The 21,364-nt window shown below is 39.0% G+C and overlaps 1 protein-coding gene across 1 annotated transcript in view; it reads left to right on the forward strand.

The window, feature by feature from the left end:
• GDPD4 (glycerophosphodiester phosphodiesterase domain containing 4) overlaps window positions 1-21,364 on the forward strand; it is a 105,387-nt gene that overhangs the window by 59,210 nt on the left and 24,813 nt on the right. The window contains exons 11-12 of the mRNA XM_044929331.2: window positions 10,325-10,546; window positions 12,953-13,107. Coding sequence (XP_044785266.1) covers window positions 10,325-10,546; window positions 12,953-13,107 — 377 coding nt within the window. The remainder of the gene's footprint in view (window positions 1-10,324; window positions 10,547-12,952; window positions 13,108-21,364) is intronic.

The raw sequence follows: 21,364 nt of genomic DNA on the forward strand, positions 1-21,364 counted from the left end.
GGAGGTGGGAGGAGGGTTCAGGATGGGGAACACATGTATACCTGTGGCAGATTCATTTTGATATATGGCAAAACCAATACAAATTGTAAAGCTAAAAAATTAAATTAAATTTTTAAAAAAGATAAAAAAAAAAAGATCTTGGTTTAAGACTTAAGTAGAATGACTCTTCAGAAAAGCTGAAACATAACTTTCCAGGCAAATTGTTGATTTTGCCCTGGTCAGGGCAGGTAGTGTTGCTGATCTTCATCAGATAAGACACAACAAAAGTAAATATAGAACCAGAAAGAGTACATTTGGGTTATGCAAACTAGAAAATGAGGTATAACTTTTTGGTTAAGAACTCACAGATAGTGAATGAATTTATATCCTCCACTGTCTCAGTTTTGGGGTTTAAAAAAAAATCATAAAATAGATACATTGCTTGGACTAATACAAGATATAGTTAAGCATTGTTTAATTAAGTCTGTTACAGTTGAGTTAGATCTTCCTTAAATTCAGCATTAGGATTTTAGGCAAAAGTTTCAACCGAGTCAGTGTGAACTCTTATGGATTTTACTTTGATTATTCTAGATCTTTTCTCCTCAGGAATTCTCCTACCATGACCATTTATTTATTGAATCAATATACTAGTGTCTATAGCTACAATTTGATAATGTGCAGTCAAAATTGGAAAAGGAGTACGTCAAGGCTGTATATTGTCACCCTGCTTATTTAACTTATATGCAGAGTACATCATGAGAAATGCCGGGCTGGAGGAAGCACAAGCTGGAATCAAGATTGCTGAGAGAAATATCAATAACCTCAGACATGCAGATGACACCACACTTCTGGTAGAAAGTGAAGAAGAACTAGAAAGCCTCTTGATGAAAGTGAAAGAGGAGAGTGAAAAAGCTGGCTTAAAACTCAACATTCAGAAAACTAAGATCGTGGCATCTGGTCCCATCACTTCATGGCAAATAGATGGGGAAACAGTGAAAACAGTGACAGACTTTATTTTGGGGGCTCCAAAATCACTGCACATGGTGACTGCAGCCATAAAATTAAAAGACTCTTGCTCCTTGGAAGAAAAGTTATGACCAACCTAGGCAGCATATTCAAAAGCAAGACATTACTTTGCCAACAAAGGTTCATCTAGTCAAGGCTATGGTTTTTCCAGCGGTCGTGTATGGATGTGAGAGTTGGACTATAAAGAAAGCTGAGCACAGACTTTTGAACTGTGGTGTTGGATAAGACTCTTGAGAGTCCCTTGGACTGCAGGAAGATCCAACCAGTCCATCCTAAAAGAAATCAGTCCTGAATATTCATTGGAAGGACTGATACTGAAGCTAAAACTCCAATACTTTGGCCACCTGATGCAAAGAACTAACTCACTTGAAAAGACCCTGATGCTGGGAAGGATTGAAGGTAGTAGGAGAAGGAGACAACAGAGGATGAGATGGTTGGATGGTATCACCAACTCAATGGACATGAGTTTGAGTAAACTCCAGGAGTTGGTGATGGACAGGGAAGCCTGGCGTGCTGCAGTTCATGGTGTCGCAAAGAGTCAAACACGACTGAGCGACTGAACTGAACTGACTGAGAGTAAGGAATGATCCAGGATTTGTGAAGTCTGAAGCTTTTGTGATTTTTTGTTAAATGAAAATAAATAAATGGGCTTCCCTGATGGTTCAGTTGGTAAGAGTGCACCTGCGATGCAGGAGACCCCGGTTCAATTCCTGGGTTGGGAAGATCCCCTGGAGAAGGGATAGGCTACCCACTCCAGTATTCTTGTGCTTCCCTTGTGGCTCAGCTAGTGAAGAATCTGCCTGCAATGCAGGAGACCTGGGTTTGATCCCTGGCTGGAGAAGCGAGAGACTACCTACTCCAGTATTCTGGCCTGGAGAATTCCATGGGCTGTATAGTCCATGGGATCTCAAAGAGCAACTGAACTGACTGAACTGTAGAATTTTCTTCAGCTCCTGATACTAATTTGTCTGTGGTGCCTTTATTCTAGCTGTTCTTTTTCAAAAAAGATTCCTAACATAAAATTTTTAGGAAAGTGCTATAGAGAAGAAATGAGTGTTAAATGACAGTAGTCTCAAAATAACAGTTATAGATTGGTAAATGGAAACAGACTGAATATTGTTAGAAATTCTCTCTGCATGAATAGTGTTAGTACTCTGAGCAACGTGGTTTACTTCCATAGTGGGATTAATAGTAAAAGTAGTGGCACCTGTTAGCGATAAGAAAATGATATTATTGTTCATTTATGTTTACAGCTGGTTCTCAGAATTATCTGTTGAGTGGTAATCTTTCCCTCTAAGTGGCATCACTGAGAAGATTTTGCATAGTTGTCCTTTTTTAAAACTGAAGATTTATTGACATAAAATATTATATTAGTTTCAAGTGGACAACATGGTGATTTGATATTTTTATATATTACATAATGATCACTACAATAAGTCTGCTTACATCTCTCACCATACAAAGTTATTATGATATTACTGACTATATTTCCTTTGCTGTACATTATATTTCTCTGACCTGTATATTTTATAACTGGAAGTTTGTACCTCGTTGTTGTTTAGTTGCCCAGTCATATCCGATTCTTTGTGACCCCCTGGACTACAGCATGCCAGACTTCCCTGTCCCTCACCATCTCCTAAAGTTTGCCCAAGTTCATATCCATTATGTCATCCAAACTTCTCATCCTCTGACGCCCTCTTCTCCTGCCCTCAGTCTTTCCCAGCATCAGGGACTTTTGTACCTCTTAATCTTACCTGTTTTAGCCATCACTCCTTCCCTTTAGCAGTCACTACTTCATTCTCTGTATCTATGATGTTCTGTTTTGTTATATTTGTTTGTTTTGTTTTACTTTTTAAAATTTATTTTTTTATTGAAGGATAATTGCTTTACATAATTTCGTTGTTTTCTGCCATACCTCAAAATGAATCAGCCATAGGTATACATATATCCCCTCCCTTTTGAACCTCCCTCCCACCTCCCTCCCCATCCCACACCTCTAGGTTGATACAGAGCCCCTGTTTTAGTTTCCTGATCCATAGAGCAAATTCCCATTTGCTATTTTACATATGGTAATGTAAGTTTCCATGTTACTCTTTACATACATCTCACCCTCTCCTCCCCTCTCCCTATGTCCATAAGTCTATTCTCTATCTGTTTCTCCATTGCTGCCCTGTAAGTAAATTCATCAGTACCATTTTTCTACATTCCATATATATGTGTTAGAATACAATATTTATATTTCTCTTTCTGACTTACTTCATTCCGTGTAATAGGTTCTAGATTCATCCACCTCATTAGAAGTGACTCAAATGCATTCCTTTTTGTGGCTGAGTAGTATTCTATTGTGTGTATGTACCACAACTTCTTTACCCATTCATCTGTCGATGGACATCTAGGTTGCTTCCATGTTCTAGCTATTGTAAATAGTGCTGCAATGAACAATGGGATAATGTGTCTTTTTCCGTTTTGGTTTCCTCAGGGTATATGCCTAGGAGTGGGATTGCTGGGTCATATGGTGGTTTTATTCCTAGTTTTTTAGGGAATCTCCATACCATCCTCCATAGCTGGTCCAGCCTCAGGCTGATCTCCAAAATTCCTTGCCCCAGCTATTTAAGAGATAATTACTCCGAATAACCTTGGAGAAGAGCAGGCCCCCTTAAGACAGTAACTTTCCACATACATGCCTATATATACTCACTCTTCCTGGATAAGTGCAGCAGCTCGCTAATCTGACTGCTGCCCCTTCTCGCTTCATTAAAGGTGATTTGTTCCTGTAAAGTGCCAGTCTCGATCTTTTTCTGAACCTCGCCTTCTCTAACTCCCTTACCTTACAGGGATCGTTTCCCAGCATGACTGGATATGTGGCTTAGGGGCTTCTCGGGCTGGTTCTGACCTGGCAGTGGGCAGGGCTAGATCCTGGAGCAGCTGGCTGGATAGCCTGGTCAGGGAGTTTCCTGGGGATGGTAATGGCTTAGAAGCCTGGTGGTCAGGCTATGCCCTGGAACCAATACATGAGACGGAGGCATCCAAAATGGTGCTGTCCAGCACCAGTGCTTCTGTGGTAGAAGTAGATCCCAAATGCAGCTGCTGCCAGCGTCAGTGTTCCCAGGGTGAGACCCAATTTCCTACCGCCTCTCCAGTGGCTCTGCCAAGATTGGCAAGTCTGACTAGGCTCCTTTCAAATTATTGCCTTTGTGGTGAGTCTCAGAGCATGTGAGGTTTTTGTGGGCACCCTGAAAGAGCAGAGTATCTATTTCCTTTAACCTCCCTGCTCTCTAGTATACAAACACTGCAGGCCTTCAAAGCCAGACATTCTGGAGGCTCTTTTCCCAGTACAGGACCCTTGAGCCAGACAGTCTTATGTGGGGCTCAAACTACTTGCTTCTTGGGGAAAATATTCTGCAATTATTATCCTTCCTTTTGTGAATTGCCTCCCTGAAGTATGGATCTTCACCCTACCATGTCTCTAGCTTCCTTTTTTATATCTGGAGTTGTGAAAATATTTTCTATTAGTCTTCAGGTGGTTCTCAAAGATACTTGCTCTTTCAGTGATTGTAATTTTGGTATGCCCTTGGGAGAAGGAGAGCTCAGGGTTTTTCTACCATGCCATTTTGGTCACAACCCTAATTGTCCTGTTTCTTAACCACTTGATACATTGGATCGTCTAGCAGCCCGTCTACTTATAATTTCTCTAAGCCTAAGCATAGAGAACTGAAAACCTTTTAATACTGTTTTTCACTTGAGGAACAAGATGTTTTTGTGAAGAACTTAAGTTTGTTTTCATTCTATCTTGTTACTTACTGGAGATTTTTTAAAATACTAAGCCACAGGTTACAGATAGTCTAAACTGGCTTTGACTCATTCCAGCTTGGGACTTCCCTGGTGTCTCAGCAGTAAAGAACCCACCTGCAATAGAAGATATGGCAAAAGCCACAAGTTCGATTTCTGGGTCAGGAAGATACCCTGGAGAAAGAAATGGCAACCCACTCGAGTATTCTTGCCTGGAAAATCCCATGACAGCCCATGGAGTCTCAAAAGAGTCAGACAAAACTTGTTGGCTAAACAACAACAGCATTCCAGCTTATTTTAAATATTTTAAAAATGAGCCTCCATTAACTTAAGCTATTACTTCTTAAAACCTACTCAGATCTAGTTTTAAGCTCTCCTGTTAATCTTGATGGTTTTTGCTACTTCAATTTTTTGTCCAAGTTATTCTTAAAAGGAAAGGCTTCATGAATGTCCTTGTATAGAGCATTTCCTATTCCTTTTGCCATTTGGGGGCATTTTAGAAATTATGCATAAATGAATTATTTAAATCCTATCTTGATCTTTGCCTATCCAGTTTTTCCACAACAATTAAGTAAATCATTTGGTCTAGAACAGGTAGAGTCTAACAAAAATCTTGAATTCTGAAGCAGATTTCTCTTTTCATGACGATTAAGAAAACCCTTAATTATTAACTTCTGCTCATGTCTAAACTATAGTTTCATTCAACACTGATATTCTGCCTTGTGGATATTATGAAATATGGTTCTTTCTTTTTTGAGAAAAAAGTGAAAAAGGGTAGCTTTCTTAGGGTGTAGGGAAATAAGAAGAAATACAAAGGGTGGAATTAGATTGAAGATAAATTTATGTCGAGAAAAAGATTGCTTTAGTCTTGAAAAAATGTGAGGTAGCTACTGCTTCCTTCTCCTGAGAGAGAACCTTCTATCATTGACTTCACCAACAAGTGATCTGAAATTGGAAAATGATGGTAAAAGTAGCCATCTAGTAAGTTCAATATAGGCAATATATATATGGACTGGGCTTCCCTGATAGCTCAGTTGGTAAAAAATCCACCTGCAATACAGGAGACCCTGGTTCGATTCCTGGGTCAGGAAGAGCCACTGGAGAAGGGATAGGCTACCCACTCCAGTATTCTTGGGCTTCCCTTATGGCTCAGCTGGTAAAGAATCCACTTGCAATGCAGGAGACCTGGGTTCGATCCCTGGGTTGGGAAGATCCCCTGGAGAAGGGAAAGGCTACCCACACCAGTATTCCAGCCTGGAGTATTCCACGGACTATGTAGTTCATGGGGTCCCAAAGAGTCAGACACGACTGAGTGACTTTCACTTTCACTTCACATATATGGACTGAGGTATAAGATGTAATGCTGTGTTAAAAAAAAAAATGGCATTTCCTGCTGTGAAAAAGTTATACTCAGTAGAAGCAGTAGAGTGAGGGAACTATTGTGAATTATGCAATATTCTGTGTACCAGACATGCTTCTAAACCCAGAAAATATCTTATCATATTTAATAATCAAAGTAATCATGAGAAATACACAGATTATTCCTCCCCTTTCCCATTTTATACTTTGGACAATAAAGATTTTGAGAATCTAAGTGATTTTATCGAGGTTACAAACCAACAGCATATGAAGCCAGAATTTTAATATGACTTCAGAAGTATACAAGTAAGTATAGAGAACAGAATTAAAGAGGCATAAAAATGAAACATCTTGGGTGTTAACCACTTACTGAAATGGGAAACCACTTCAGTATTCTTGCCTTGAGAACCCCATGAACAGTAGGAAAAGGCAAAAAGATAGGATACTGAAAGATGAACTCCCCAGGTCAGTAGATGCCCAATATGCTCCTGGAGGAGAGTGGTAACTCCAGAAAGAATGTAACTCCAGAAGGAATGAAGAGATGGAGCCAAAGCGAAAACAACACCCAGTTTATTATGTGACTGGTGATAGAAGTAAAGTCCAAAATTGGAAAGAACAATATTGCATAGGAACCTGGAATGTTAGGTCCATGAATCAAGGCAAATTGGAAGTGGTCAAACAGGAGATGGCAAGAGTGAACATCGACATTGTAGGAATCAGCAAACTAAGATGGACTGGAATGGGTGAATTTAACTCAGATGACCATTATATGTACTACTGTGGGCAAGAATCCCTTAGAAGAAATGGAGTAGCCCTCATAGTCAACAAGTGTCTGAAATACAGTACTTGGGTGCAATCTCAAAAATGACAGAATGATTTCTATTCGTTTCCAAGGCAAACCATTCAATATCACAGTAATCCAAGTCTGTGCCCCAACCAGTAATGCTGAAGAAGGTGAAGTTGAATGGTTCTATGAAGACCTACAAAACCTTCTAGAACTAACAGTCAAATAAGATGTCCTTTTCATCATAGGGGACTGGAATGCAAAAGTAGGAAGTCAAGAGATACCTGAAGTAACAGGCAAATTTGTCCTTTGAGTACAAAATGAAGCAGGACAAAGGCTAACAGAGTTTTGCCAAGAGAACATACTGGTCATAGCAAACACCCTCTTCCAACAACACAAGACATGACTCTACATATGGACATCACCAGATGGTTAAAACCAAAATCAGATTGATTATATTCTTTGCAGTCAAAGATGGAGAAGCTCTATACAGTCAGCAAAAACAAGACCGGGAGTTGACTGTGGCTCAGATCATGAACTCCTTATTGCCAAATTCAGACTGAAATTGAAGAAAGTAGGGAAAAATCACTAGGTATGACCTGAATAAAATCCCTTATGATTATACAGTGAAACTGACAAGTAGATTCAAGGGGTTGGATCTGATAGACAGAGTGCCTCAAGAACTATGGATGGAGGTTTGTGACATTGTACAGGAGACAGGGATCAAGACCATCCCCAAGAAAAAGAAATGCAAAAAGTCAAAATAGCTGTCTGAAGAAGTCTTATAAATGGCTGAGAAAAGAAGAGAAGCTAAAGGCAAAGCAGAAAAGAAAAGATATACCCATTTGAATGCAGAGTTCCAAAGAATAGCAAGGAGAGATAAGACAGCCTTCCTCAGTGATCAGTGCAAAGAAATAGAGGAAAACAATAGAATGGGAAAGACTAGAGATCTTGTCAAGAAAATTAGAGATACCAAGGGAACATTTCATGCAAAGATGGGCACAATAAATGACAGAAATGGTAGGGACCTAACAGAAGCAGAAGATATTAAGAAGAGGTGGCAAGAATACACAGAAGAACTGTACAAGAAAGATCTTCATGACCCAGATAATCACAATTGTGTGATCACTCACACTCACCTAGAGCCAGACATCCTGGAATGTGAAGTCAAGTGGGCCTTAGGAAGCATCACTACGAACAAAGCTAGGGGACGTGATGGAATTCCTGCTGAGCTATTTCAAATCCTAAAAGGCGATGCTGTGAAAGTGCTGCACTCAATATGCCAGCAAATTTGGAAAATTCAGCATTGGCCATAGGACTGGAAAAGGTCAGTTTTCATTCCAATCCCAAAGAAAGGCAATGCCAAAGAATGTTCAAACTACCACACAATTGCACTCATCTCAAAAGGCTAGCAAAATAATGCTCAAAATTCTCCAAGCCAGGCTTCAAGAGTACATGAACCATGAACTTCCAGATGTTCAAGCTGGATTTAGAAAAGGCAGAGGAACCAGAGATCAAATTTCTAACATCCATTGGATCATCAAGAAAGCAAGAGAGTTCCAGAAAAGCATCTACTTCTGCTTTATTGAGTATGCCAAAGCTTTTGACTGTGTGGCTCACAACAAACTGTGGAAAATTCTTCAAGAGATGGGAATACCATACCACCTTACCTGCCTCCTGAGAAATCTGTATGCAGGTCAGGAAGCAACAGTTAGTACCAGAAGTGGGGAAATGGACTCGTTCCAAATCAGGAAAGGAGTATGTCAAGGCTGTGTATTGTCACCCTGCTTATATAACTTATATGCAGAGTACATCATGAAAAATGCCACACTGGATGAAGCACAAGCTGAAATCAAGCTACCAGGAGAAATATCAATAACCTCAGATACACAGATTACACCACCCCTATGGCAGAAAGCAAAGAGGAACTAAAGAGCCTCTTGTTGAAAGTGAAAGAGGAGAGTGAAAAAGTTGGCTTAAAATTCAACATTCAACAAAAGAAGATCATGGCATCCAGCCCCATCACTTCATGGCAAATAGATGGGGAACCAATGGAAAGAGTGAGAGGCTTTATTTTTTGGGGCTCCAAAATCACTCCAGATGGTGACTGCAGCCATAAAATTAAAAGACACTTGCTCCTTGGAAGAAAAGTTATGACCAACCTAGACAGCATATTAAAAAGCAGAGACATTACTTTGCCAACAAAGGTCCACCTAGTCAAGGCTATGATTTTTCCAGTAGTCATGTATGGATGTGATTATTGGACTATAAAGAAAGCTGAGCACTGAAGAATTGATGCTTTTGAATTGTGGTGTTGGAGAAGACACTTGAGTCCCTTGGGTTGCAAGGAGATCCACCAGTCTATCCTAAAGGAAATAAGTCCTGAATGTTCATTGGAAGGACTGATGCTGAAGCTAAAACTCCAAAACTTAGGCCACCTGATGAGAAGAACTGACTCATTGAAAAAGACCCTGATGCTGACCAAGATTGAAGGCAGGAGGAGAAGGGGACGACAGAGTATGAGATGGTTGAATGGCATCACTGACTCAATGGGTATGAGTTTGAGCAAGCTCCACGAGTTGGTGATGAACAGAGAAGCCTGATGTGCTGCAGTCCATGGGGTCTCAAAGAGTTGGACACGACTGAGCGACTGAACTGAACTGAACTGAAAAATGAACCATTGGAGTTTAATGCCACCAAAGTCTCTTTAGTTCAGAATTATTTAAGGAAGTCTTCATGAAGAAGGTAGCATTTGAACTAAGCTTTGCAAATAGAAGAAAGGATTTTAACAGGTTAGTATGGCAAGAAAGATCCCTTGAAGGAGGAAATGGCAACCCACTCCAATATTTTTGCCAGGAAAATCCAAAGGACAGAAGAGCCTGGAGGACTGCGTTACAATCCATGGAGTTGCAAAGAGTCAGACACGACTAAACACATACACAGACAGCAAGGAAGGCAAGTAAGTGATAGAGCTGGGATTGAGTCCAATTCAGCATGAAACCGAAGTCCTTTTTTTTACACTACACATAACTAGAACAGTGAGAGAAAATGTGGGAAATCAGTAAAACTAAAACTGAATTATATTACCTTGAGTTTAAAAAAAGGTTGAAAAGGAAGCTCAGGAGGAAAATAGGAAGGTCCTTCAGTTCAAATACAGCAGATTCTGTTACAGAATAAATCATTGAAAATACCATCACTACCTATGGAGATTACATTTCATTTCTCGTCTTGGCTACTCTTATCTCTGGACCAGTATTTCAGAAGATTTGGTGGGTTGAATAGTAATGGACCAACATGAAGGTAGGGCTTGATGTGGGGCTAAAAGCATGAGAATTGGAAAATACTTTTGATAGGAGCTAATGTTTTCTCTGATATACTTATTTTTAGATCAAACCATTTTTTGGTATGAAACCTCTATCAGAGGCTGATAGGGAAAGAGCAAGAAATCAGAAGATTCCAAAACTAAGTGAATTATTGGAAATTGCACGGAAGGCAAAAAAAATGGTGATATTTGATCTTTATACTCCTCCACGATCACATCCTTCCAGATCATCATATATCCGCCTCGTAGTAAGCGTGATCCTTGACTCTAAGATTGAGCAACATCTGGTACGTCTATCTCAGTATTTATGGTAGAGGTTGGGAAGTGGGTAGCATAGCATTTGAACCTGAACTACCTTGTAATCTTCCCTGGAATGGTTCTACTCCCTGTAGAAAATGGAGTTGGCTGCTTATATAGCTACTGGGTTGGCCAAAAATTCCTTCAGTTTTTAAGTAAAAATAAAAGACACATTTTATTTTTACCAAAAGGTTTATTGAGCAACATATCCACTGTTTTGTTTCACTAAAAAAGAGGTGCATGCTCAGTCATGTCCGACTCTTCGCCACTCCATGGACTATGACCCGCTGGGTTCTTCTCTCCATGGAATTTTCCAGGCAAGAGTACTAGAGTGGGTTGCCATTTCCTACTCCAAGGGATCTTCCCAACCAAGAGATCAAACCTGTGTCTCTTGCATCTCCTGCATTGGCAGGCGGTTTCTTTACCACTGTGCCACCTGGGAGGCCTTATCTTTTGCCACTTTTCAAGCAACTTCATAATTTAATCTTCCAAAAATTTCTTATCTTTTGGGGCAGAACTGTTCCAGGTACCATTTACAGCTTTCCAGGGAATAGACATTTTTTCCATTAAGAGAATTTTGTAAATACCAAAATAAATGGAAATCCAAAGATGCAATGTCTGGTAATACAGCAGATGAATCAGAACTTCCCAGCTAAGCTGTAACAGTTTTTGCCTGGTCATCAAAGAAACATGAGATTTTGCATTATTCTGATGAAAGATTATTCATTTTCTTCTGACTAATTCTGGTTGCCTGTTGTTGAGTGCTGCTTTCACTTGGTCTAATTGGGAGCAGTACTTGCAGAATTAATCATTTGGTTTTCTGGAAGGAGCTCATAATAGAGAACCCCCCTGCCCCCTCCCAATCCCACCAGACACATCATCACCTTCTTTGGATGCAGACTGGCCTTTGGTGTGCTTAGTGATAATTCATTTTGTTTGCCCCATGGTATCTTCAATTCCACATTATTGTACAGTATCCAGTTATCATCACCTGTCACAACATGTTTTAAAAACAGAACATTTTCATTATGTTTCAGTAGAAAATCGCTTGCAAAAATACCTTCAAGAAGGTTTTTTTTTCCCTTAATTTATGTGGAACCCAAATATCAAAGCAATTAACATAACCATGGTGGTGCAAATGATTTTCAACACTTGATTTGGATATTTTGAGTATGTTGGCTATTCCCATGTGGTATAACATTGATTGTTCTCAATTAATACCTCAATTTGATCGCTATCAGCTTCAACTGGTCTTTATGACCGTGGAGCATCATCCAGCGAGAAATCTCCGGCATAAAACTTCACAAACCACTTTTGACATGTTCTATCAGTTACAGCACCTTCTCCATACACTGCACAAATCTTTTTTTTGCATTTCAGTTGTGTTTTTACTTTTCTTGAAAAAATAAAGCATAATACGTCAAAAATGTGACTTTTTTCTTTCTTCTTCAACATTAAAATCCTCCAATTTTGATAAGTTTTTTTTAATGCACACTAATATTTCAGCTGTCACAATACAATCTAATAAAATTGTCTCAAATGAAGTTAAAGACAAGTAAGTGCTGCTCAAACCATCTTACAGGAAAAAAAAGAAAAGAACAAAAATTTTGGTCAGCCCAATATATGTGACAGTCTATGAATGAGCCAGTTAAATTTGTATCAGTAGGGAAAACACTGAGGCTGTTTGCTATTGCAAATCAAATGTCACCACTGTGTTGAAAGGGAAAGGGAATGTGTAATAGCTGTGTGATGAGACTTGCACCATCATCAGCATACATCTCTTAGAGAAAGGGCCTTAGAGAAAGGGAACGCTAAGACTTTCATTATCAGCTTTCATTTATGATATAGAAAGTTTTTATTTCAGCAGAAAATTTATTCATCATGTTTTCCAGAAAGCTCTGCATTTTGGCAGTCAGTCATTCCACATATCTTTAACTCTCAGAATATGGAAGAATGCCATGAATGAAACAAATATCTGTCATTTTGCAAATAGAACTCTTTCCACAGATGAGTCATAATAGCATTTCCTGTTGACAGGAAATTACTCTTCTCAAAGATGATTTGTATCATTATCAGCCAGAGGAGATGTTTATGATTCCAGCCCCTCCTCCACACCTACCACCTACTCATCCACTTTAGCTAGTGTAGTGATACAGTGAACCCTTGGCCCCACGATGTTAACTGGGAAAACTCAGCTCCAGAACAACCCTGGTGAAAGCCCCATTACAGTTCACTAGACAATATTAGGCCAGGTTGACTCTTTCATCAAGGACTAGAATCTCTGCTCCCTATAAACTGTTACTCATGATGGAATGAGACTTCTCCCATTCTACATGAGGCTGTGTGTACCTAGACAGCTGATTATCCACTGAAAGACTTACTGTTTCTCCTTGCAGATTATTTGGTTACCAGGTTCTGAGAGGGATTACGTCAGGAGCAAAGCTCCTGGTTTTCAGCACATTGGCCGGTTATTCACCATCGAAAGACTTACAAAAGAAAAGATCACTAGAATAAACGTTGACTACAAGAACTTGTTCTACAATGGGTTGAAGTAAGTGTTTAACCACACCTCTCTTGGTGTGTGTTGCCTTTCTTGCACAAAATCTGCATCCCAGCCAAGCTACTGGGATTTCTCCTCCCATCTCAAGAATTTCTGTGTGTGGCTATCTTTGTGAAATTCCCTATTTTCCTCTTCTTACCCTTCCCTCTCTGTCTGCCAAAAAACGTTTATTAAGGGTAGACTCTGTTCCTGGAACACAGTCTTTAGCCCCTCCTCCTGTCCTCCAATCTCTCATCATTTAACCCACTTTTGTGTATTCTTGGTGTTTTTCTTTTTAAATAATATAAGTGTTTGAAAAGACAGAACTCAAAAAGTTGTTGATGTCCCCTGCCATTACCAGAGAGATTCCAGTACCTTATAAATGGCTTTGTGATCCACATATCAAGATCTCTTATAGTGTAAAAAAAATTATTACACATCAAATTTATAAATATTATAATTAGAGATACATTTTCGGAATTAAAAGTACCTGGGAATAAAATACCTTTTTCAAATTTATTAATCACTGCTTACATTAATCCCTATGCCATTCCTGTTAAAAGTGATTTTTTTCAGATAATTCTAAATGCTTCAGAAACAAAGTATCCTTGGAGATAGAGATGTAGCTATAATTATGAGTATAGATGTAGATATAATTATAGATATATATCCAAAATCTCCCTGGGCTAGTAAAAATTCCCCCAGTTACTTTTCTGTATTTCAAGCCTTGAACTACGCTGTTTTATTCACTTAGATACCAATAAAAGGTATTGCCGATTTATTACACTCCACTTGAATTATTATTATTCCACAGTATAAAGTACAGAATATTAAGTCCTTTAGTTCAGTTCAGTAGCTCAGTCGTGTCTGACTCTTTGCAACCCCATGAATCGCAGCATGCCAGGCCTCTCTGTCCATCACCAACGCCCGAGTTCACTCAAATTCATGTCCATCAAGTCGGTGATGCCATCCAGCCATCTCATCCTCTGTCATCCCCTTCTCCTCCTGCCCCCAATCCCTCCCAGCATCAGGGTCTTTTCCAGTGAGTCAACTCTTCGCATGAGGTGGCCAAAGTATTGGAGTTTCAGCTTCAGCATCAGTCCCTCCAATGAACACTCAGGATTGATCTCCTTTAGGATGGATGGGTTGGATCTCCTTGCAGTCCAAGGGACTCTCAAGAGTCTTCTCCAACACCACAGTTCAAAAGCATCAATTCTTTGGTGCTCAGCTTTCTTCACAGTCCAACTCTCACATCCATACATGACCACTGGACAAACCATAGCCTTGACTAGACAGACATTTGTTGGCAAAGTAATATCTCTGCTTTTCAATATGCTATCTAGGTTGGTCATAACTTTCCGTCCAAGGAGTAAGCATCTTTTAATTTCATGGCTGCAATCACCATCTGCAGTGATTTTGGAGCCCAAAAAAATAAAGTCTGACACTGTTTCCACTGTTTCCCCATCTATCTGCCATGAAGTGATGGGACCAGATGCCATGATCTTAGTTTTCTGAATGTTGAGCTTTAAGCCAACTTTTTCACTCTCCTCTTTCACTTTCATCAAGAGGCTTTTTAGTTCCTCTTCACTTTCTGCCATAAGGGTGGTGTCATCTGCATATCTGAGGTTATTAAGTCCTTCAGTTCAGTTCAGTCACTCAGTCGTGTTTGACTCTTTGCGACCCCATGAATCGCAGCATGCCAGGCCTCCCTGTCCATCACCAACTCCCAGAGTTCACTCAGACTCATGTCCATCGAGTCAGTGATGCCATCCAGCCATCTCATCCTCTGTCGTCCCCTTCTCCTCCTGCCCCCAATCCCTCCCAGTGTCAGAGTCTTTTCCAATGAGTCAACTCTTTGCATGAGGTGGCCAAAGTACTGGAGTTTCAGCTTTAGCATCATTCCTTCCAAAGAAATCCCAGGGCTCATCTCCTTCAGAATGGACTGGTTGGATCTCCTTGCAGTCCAAGGGACTCTCAAGAGTCTTCTCCAACACCACACTTCAAAAGCATCAATTCTTCGGCACTCAGCCTTCTTCACAGTCCAACTCTCACATCCATACATGACCACAGGAAAAACCAGAGCCTTGACTAGATGGACCTTTGTTGGCAAAGTAATGTCTCTGCTTTTCAATATGCTATCTAGGTTGGTCATAACTTTCCGTCCAAGGAGTAAGCGTCTTTTAATTTCATGGCTGCAATCACCATCTGCAGTGATTTTGGAGCCCAAAAAAATTAAGTCTGACACTCTTTCCACTGTTTCCCCATCTATTTCCCATGAAGTGATGGGACCAGATGCCATGATCTTCGTTTTCTGAATGTTGAGCTTTAAGCCAACTTTTTCACTCTCTACTTTCACTTTCACAATTCCATTTACTACCTTCTGCCATTTGTGCTATTGTTCTTATAAATGATATTTAATAATACTTTATTTTTAACCCCCAGAATATACTTTATTATATTTTTTTAAATAGTCTAGAATATTTTTCAGATTAAACTTTTTATTTTGAGATGGTTGCATGTTAACATGTAAGGAATAATAGAAAATAGTCCTGTACCTTTTACCCAGTTTACTCCAGTGGTAAAACTTGCAAAATTTTGGTATGATATCAAAACCAAGATATTGAAATTGATGCAATCCACCAATCTTATTCAAATTTCCCCAACTTATATTCATTTTTGTGTGTTTTTCTGTATTAATATATATAGATCTATGTGCAGTTTTATCATATGTGTGTTTGTGGATTCAACATCACAACCAAGATATAGGCTTGTTTAGTCACCAGAAGTGTTCCTTTTGTTGCCCTCTGATAACTACATTCCCCTTCCTTGCATATCCAACTCACCTCAAATGCTAACTTCCTCAATGAATAATCTCTTCTGCACTTCTGTAATTTTGTCATTTTAAGAAAAATATATAGAAGAATCATAGAGTGTGCAATCTGTTGTGACTGGCTTTTTTCCACTCAGTGTAATTCCTTTTGAGATTCATAAAGACTGTTTCATGTATCAGCAGCTGGTTCTTTTTCATTGCTGAATAGTATTCCATTGTATGAATGCACTAAACTTTAATTATTCACCAACTGAAGGATATCTGATTGTTTTATCAATTTATGAGCTATTTCTCATAAATGTGAATATTTGTGTATAGGTTTTCATGTGAATACAATTTTTTAACTGAGAGTTAATAGCTTATTCAGACTTTGCTCTCTGTGTTTTTTATTTTTGGCTGTGCTGGGTCTTTCTTGCTGCACAGGCTTTTCTCTAGTTGCAGTGAGTAGGGGCTAGTTGCAGTGTGCAGGCTTCTCACTGAGGTGGCTTCTCTTATTGCAGAGCGTGGACTCAGGGCTGTGGGCCTCAGTAGTTGTGGCACACGGGCTCAGTGGTTGCAGCTCCCAGACTCTAGAGCACAAGCTCAAGAGTTGCGGCACACGAGCTTAGTTGCTCCATGGCATGTGGGATCTTCCCAGACCAGGTATCAAAGCCATGTTTTGGGTTTGCCAGGTAGATTCTTTACCTCTGAGCCACCAGGGAAGCCCCTCTCTCTCTTTAAAAACTTTTAATTATGTTAAAATACACTTAAAATTTACTTTTGTGATAATTTTTAAATATACAATTTTGCGGCTTTAATATGCATTCATTACATTGTTCAGCAGTCACCACCATCACCTACTTAACATTTTTCATCTTGTAAACTCAAATTCTGTTCTCATTAAACAATGAGTTCCCATCATACTCTGCCTCCAGACTCTGGAAACCACCATTTTACTTTATATCTTTAAGATTTTGACTCACATAAGTGAAATTATATAGTATTTGTCTTTTTTTGACTGGTTTATTTCTTTTAAGATGAAGTCCTCAAGGTTCATCCATGTTGAATTCATCCACTGAAGAATATATTCCTTTTTAACTGAATAATAATTCATTGTATGTAAATGCCACTATTTGCTTAGCCTTTTGTCAATAGATGGACACTTGGGTTGCTTTCACATTTCAGTTATTGTGACCAAAGCTGCTATGAAAATGGGGGTACAAGTATCTCTTCAAGACCCTGCTTTCATTTCTTTTGGGTATATACTAGGAAGTGGAATTGCTGAATTATATGGTAATTCTAATTTTAATTTTTTGAGACACCACCGTACTATTTTTCACAACTCTAAAAACAGAAGGACACAAATGCTCCAGTTCCTTCACTTTAACACATCCTATTGATTCCTGGTTTTCTAATGTTGCCATAATGGGTTCGTATTAGTGCTTCTTGAAATGTTTGATGGAATTCACCAGTGAAGATATTGGATCCAGGGCTTTTCTTTGTTGGAAGAGTTTTAGTTAGTAATTCAATCTCCTTATTGATTGTAGATCTATTCACATTTTCTAATTCCTCATGATAAGTTGTGGTAGGTTTGTTGCTTCTAGGAATTTTTCTGTTTCACCTAGGCTACCTAATTTATTGGGATACAGTTGCTCATATTGCTCATATCCTTTATAATCCTTTTAATTCTATAAATCCTGTAATAGTGTGTTCACTTTCATTTCTGACTTCAGTAATTTGTGTCTCTTCTCTTTATCTTATTAGTTCAGTTCAGTTCAGTCGCTCAGTCTTGTCCAACTCTTTGCAACCTATGAATCACAGCACGCCAGGCCTCCCTGTCCATCACCAACTCCCGGAGTTCACTCAAACTCATGTCCATTGAGTCGGTGATGCCATCCAGCCATCTCATCCTCTGTCGTCCCTTTTTCCTCCAGCCCCCAATCCCTCCCAGCATCAGGGTCTTTTCCAGTGAGTCAACTCTTCGCATGAGGTGGCCAAAGTACTGGAGTTTCAGCTTCATCATCAGTCCTTCCAATGAACACCCAGGACTGATCTCCTTTAGGATGGACTGGATGGATCTCCTTGCAGTCCAAGGGACTCTCAAGAGTCTTCTCTAACACCACAGTTCAAAAGCATCAATTCTTCAGCGCTCAGCTTTCTTCACAGTCCAACTCTCACATCCACACATGATCATTGGAAAAACCATAGCCTTGACTAGACAGACCTTTGTTGGCAAAGTAATATCTCTGCTTTTCAATATGCTATCTAGGTTGGTCATAACTTTCCGTCCAAGGAGTAAGCATCTTTTAATTTCATGGATGCAATCACCACCTGCAGTGATTTTGGAGCCCAAAAAAATAAAGTCTGACACTGTTTCCACTGTTTCCCCATCTATCTGTCATGAAGTCATGGGACCAGATGCCATGATCTTAGTTTTCTGAATGCTGAGCTTTAAGCCAAGTTTTCACTCTCCTCTTTCACTTTCATCAAGAGGCTCTTTAGTTCCTCTTCACTTTCTGCCATAAGGGTGGTGTCATCTGCATATCTGAGGTTATTGATATTTCTCCCGGCAATCTTGATTTCAGCTTGTGCTTCTTCCAGCCCAGTGTTTCTCATTATGTACTCTGCATATAAGTTAAATAAGCAGGATGACAATATACAGCCTTGACGTACTCCTTTTTCTATTTGGAACCAGTCTGTTGTTCCATGTCCAGTTCTAACTGTCAAAACTAGTGGAGGTCATGGAATTCCAGCTGAGCTATTTCAAATCCTGGAAGATGCTGTGAAAGTGCTGAACTCATTACGCCAGCAAATTTGGAAAACTCAGCAGTGGCCACAGGACTGGAAAAGGTCAGTTTTCATTCCAATCCCAAAGAAAGGCAATGCCAAAGAATGCTCAAACTATTGCACAATTGCACTCATCTCACACGCTAGTAAAGTAATGCTCAAAATTCTGCAAGCCAGGCTTAAGCAGTATGTGAACCGTGAACTTCCAGATGTTCAAGCTGGTTTTAGAAAAGGCAGAGGAACCAGAGATCAAATTGCCAACATCCACTGGATCATCAAAAAAGCAAGAGAGTTCCGGAAAAACATCTCTTTCTGCTTTATTGACTATGCCAAAGCCTTTGACTGTGTGGATCACAATAAACTGTGGAAAATTCTGAAAGAGATGGGAATACCAGACCACCTGACCTGCCTCTTGAGAAATCTATATGCAGGTCAGGAAGCAACAGTTAGAACTGGACATGGAACAACAGAGTGGTTAGTACCTCTAGCTAAAAATTTACTAATTTTGTTGATATTTTCAGAGAACTAACTTTTGGTTTCTTTGTTGGTTTTCTGTTCTGTTTTGTGTTTGCGCTAATCTTTATTACTTTCTTCCTTTTACTATGTTGGGTCAATTTGTTCTTCTTTTTCTAGTTTCCTCAGTTGTAAAGATATGTTGTTGATATGAAATCTTTCTTGGTTTTGAAATTTTTCTTCCACTTTTATTCAAATATACATATAGCACTATAAGTTTAAGGTGTACAGCATAATGTTTTACTTACAAATATCATTAAATGATTATCACAAGAAGTTCAGTGAACATCCATCATCTCATATAGATGCATAACTGGAGAAATAGAAAGAAGTTTTTTTTACTCAATAACTTTCACATATAACATACAGCAGCATTAATTATATTTATCATATTGCACATTATATCCCTAGTACTCTAATGTTTCTTTTCTTTGATTTTTTTTAATTGAAGTATGATTTATTTACAATGTTGTGTCAGTTTCAGGTGTACAACAAATTGATTCATATATATATATTTAATTTTTCCTATTCTTTTCCATTATAGTTTGTTCAGTTCAGTTCAGTTCAGTTCAGTCGCTCAGTTGTGTCCGACTCTTCGCAACCCCATGAATCGCAGCACGCCAGGCCTCCCTGTCCATCACCAACTCCTGGAGTTCACTCAAATTCATGTCCATCAAGTCGGTGATGCCATCCAGCCATCTCATCTTCTGTCGTCCCCTTCTCCTCCTGCCCCCAATCCCTCCCAGCATCAGAGTCTTTTCCAATGAGTCAACTCTTTGTATGAGGTGGCCAAAGTACTGGAGTTTCAAATTATTAAATGTATTTCCCTGTGCTATACAGAAGTTCCTTGTTTATTTTGTATTTGATATTGTTTTTATTTTAATTTATGCCTTAATTTATCCCTTGATTTAACTCTTAATTTATCCCTCCCTGTATTTCCCCTTAGGCAACTATAAGTTTGTTTTTTATGTCTGAGAATCTATTTCTGTTTTGAAAAAAAAATTATTTGTATCATTTTCTCAGATTCCATATAAGTGATATGATATTTGTCTTTTGCTATCTGGCTTACTTCACGTAATAGGTTCATCCATGTGCTGCAAATGACATTATTTCATTCTTTTTATGGCTGAGTAATATTCCATTGTGTGTGTGCACGCATGCACACATGCACACCATATCTTTTTTATCCTTTCATCTGTCAGTGGACGTATAGATTGCCTCCATGTGTTGGCTATTGTTAATAGTGCTGTTCTGACCATTGGGGTACATGCATCTTTTGAATTAGAATTTTCTTTGTATATATACCCAAATGGGATTGCTGGAGCATATGGTAACTATTTTTGTTTTTTAAGGAACCTCAATACTGTTCTCCCTAGCAGTTATACCAATTTACATTCCCAATGAGAGGGCAGAAGGGTTCCCTTTTCTCCATATCTTCTCCAGCATTTATTATTTGTATATTTTTTTAAATGATGGCCATTCTGACTGGTATGAAATGATGCCTCATTGTATTTTCCATTTGCATTACTCTAATAATTAGTGATGTTGAGCATCTTTTCATGTGCTTTTTGGCCACCTGTATGTCTTCTTTGGAGAAATATCTATTCAGATCTGCTACCCATTTTTTCATTGAGTTGTTTGTTTTTTGCTATTGAGCTGCATGGGCTGTTTGTATATTTTGGAGTTTAACCCCTTGTCAGTCACTTCATTTGCAAATATTTTCACCCATTCTGTGGGTTGTCCTTTCATTTTGTTTATGGTTTCCTTTGCTGTGCAAAAGCTTTTAAGTTTTAATTAGGTCCCATTTGTTTTTATTTTCATTACTCCAGGAGATGGATCAAAAAAGATCTTATTATGATTTATATCACATAGTGTTCTACCTATGTATTCCTTTAAGACTTTTATAATAGCTGGTCTTACATTTAGGTCTTTAATCCGTTTTGAGTTTATTTTTGTGTATGGTGTTAGAGACTGTTCTAATTTCATTCTTTTGCATATAGGTGTCTAGTTTTTCCAGCACCACTTTGTGAAGAGACTGTCTTTTCTCCCTTGTATAGTCTTGCCTCCTTTGTTGTAGACTAATTGACCATAAGTGTGTGGGTTTATTTTTGTTCTTTCTATCCCAGTTCCATTTATCTCCATTTCTATTTTTGTGCCAGC

The sequence above is a fragment of the Bubalus bubalis genome, chromosome 16 (genome assembly GCF_019923935.1).
Source record: "Bubalus bubalis isolate 160015118507 breed Murrah chromosome 16, NDDB_SH_1, whole genome shotgun sequence".
NCBI classification, from domain to species: Eukaryota; Metazoa; Chordata; class Mammalia; order Artiodactyla; family Bovidae; genus Bubalus; species Bubalus bubalis.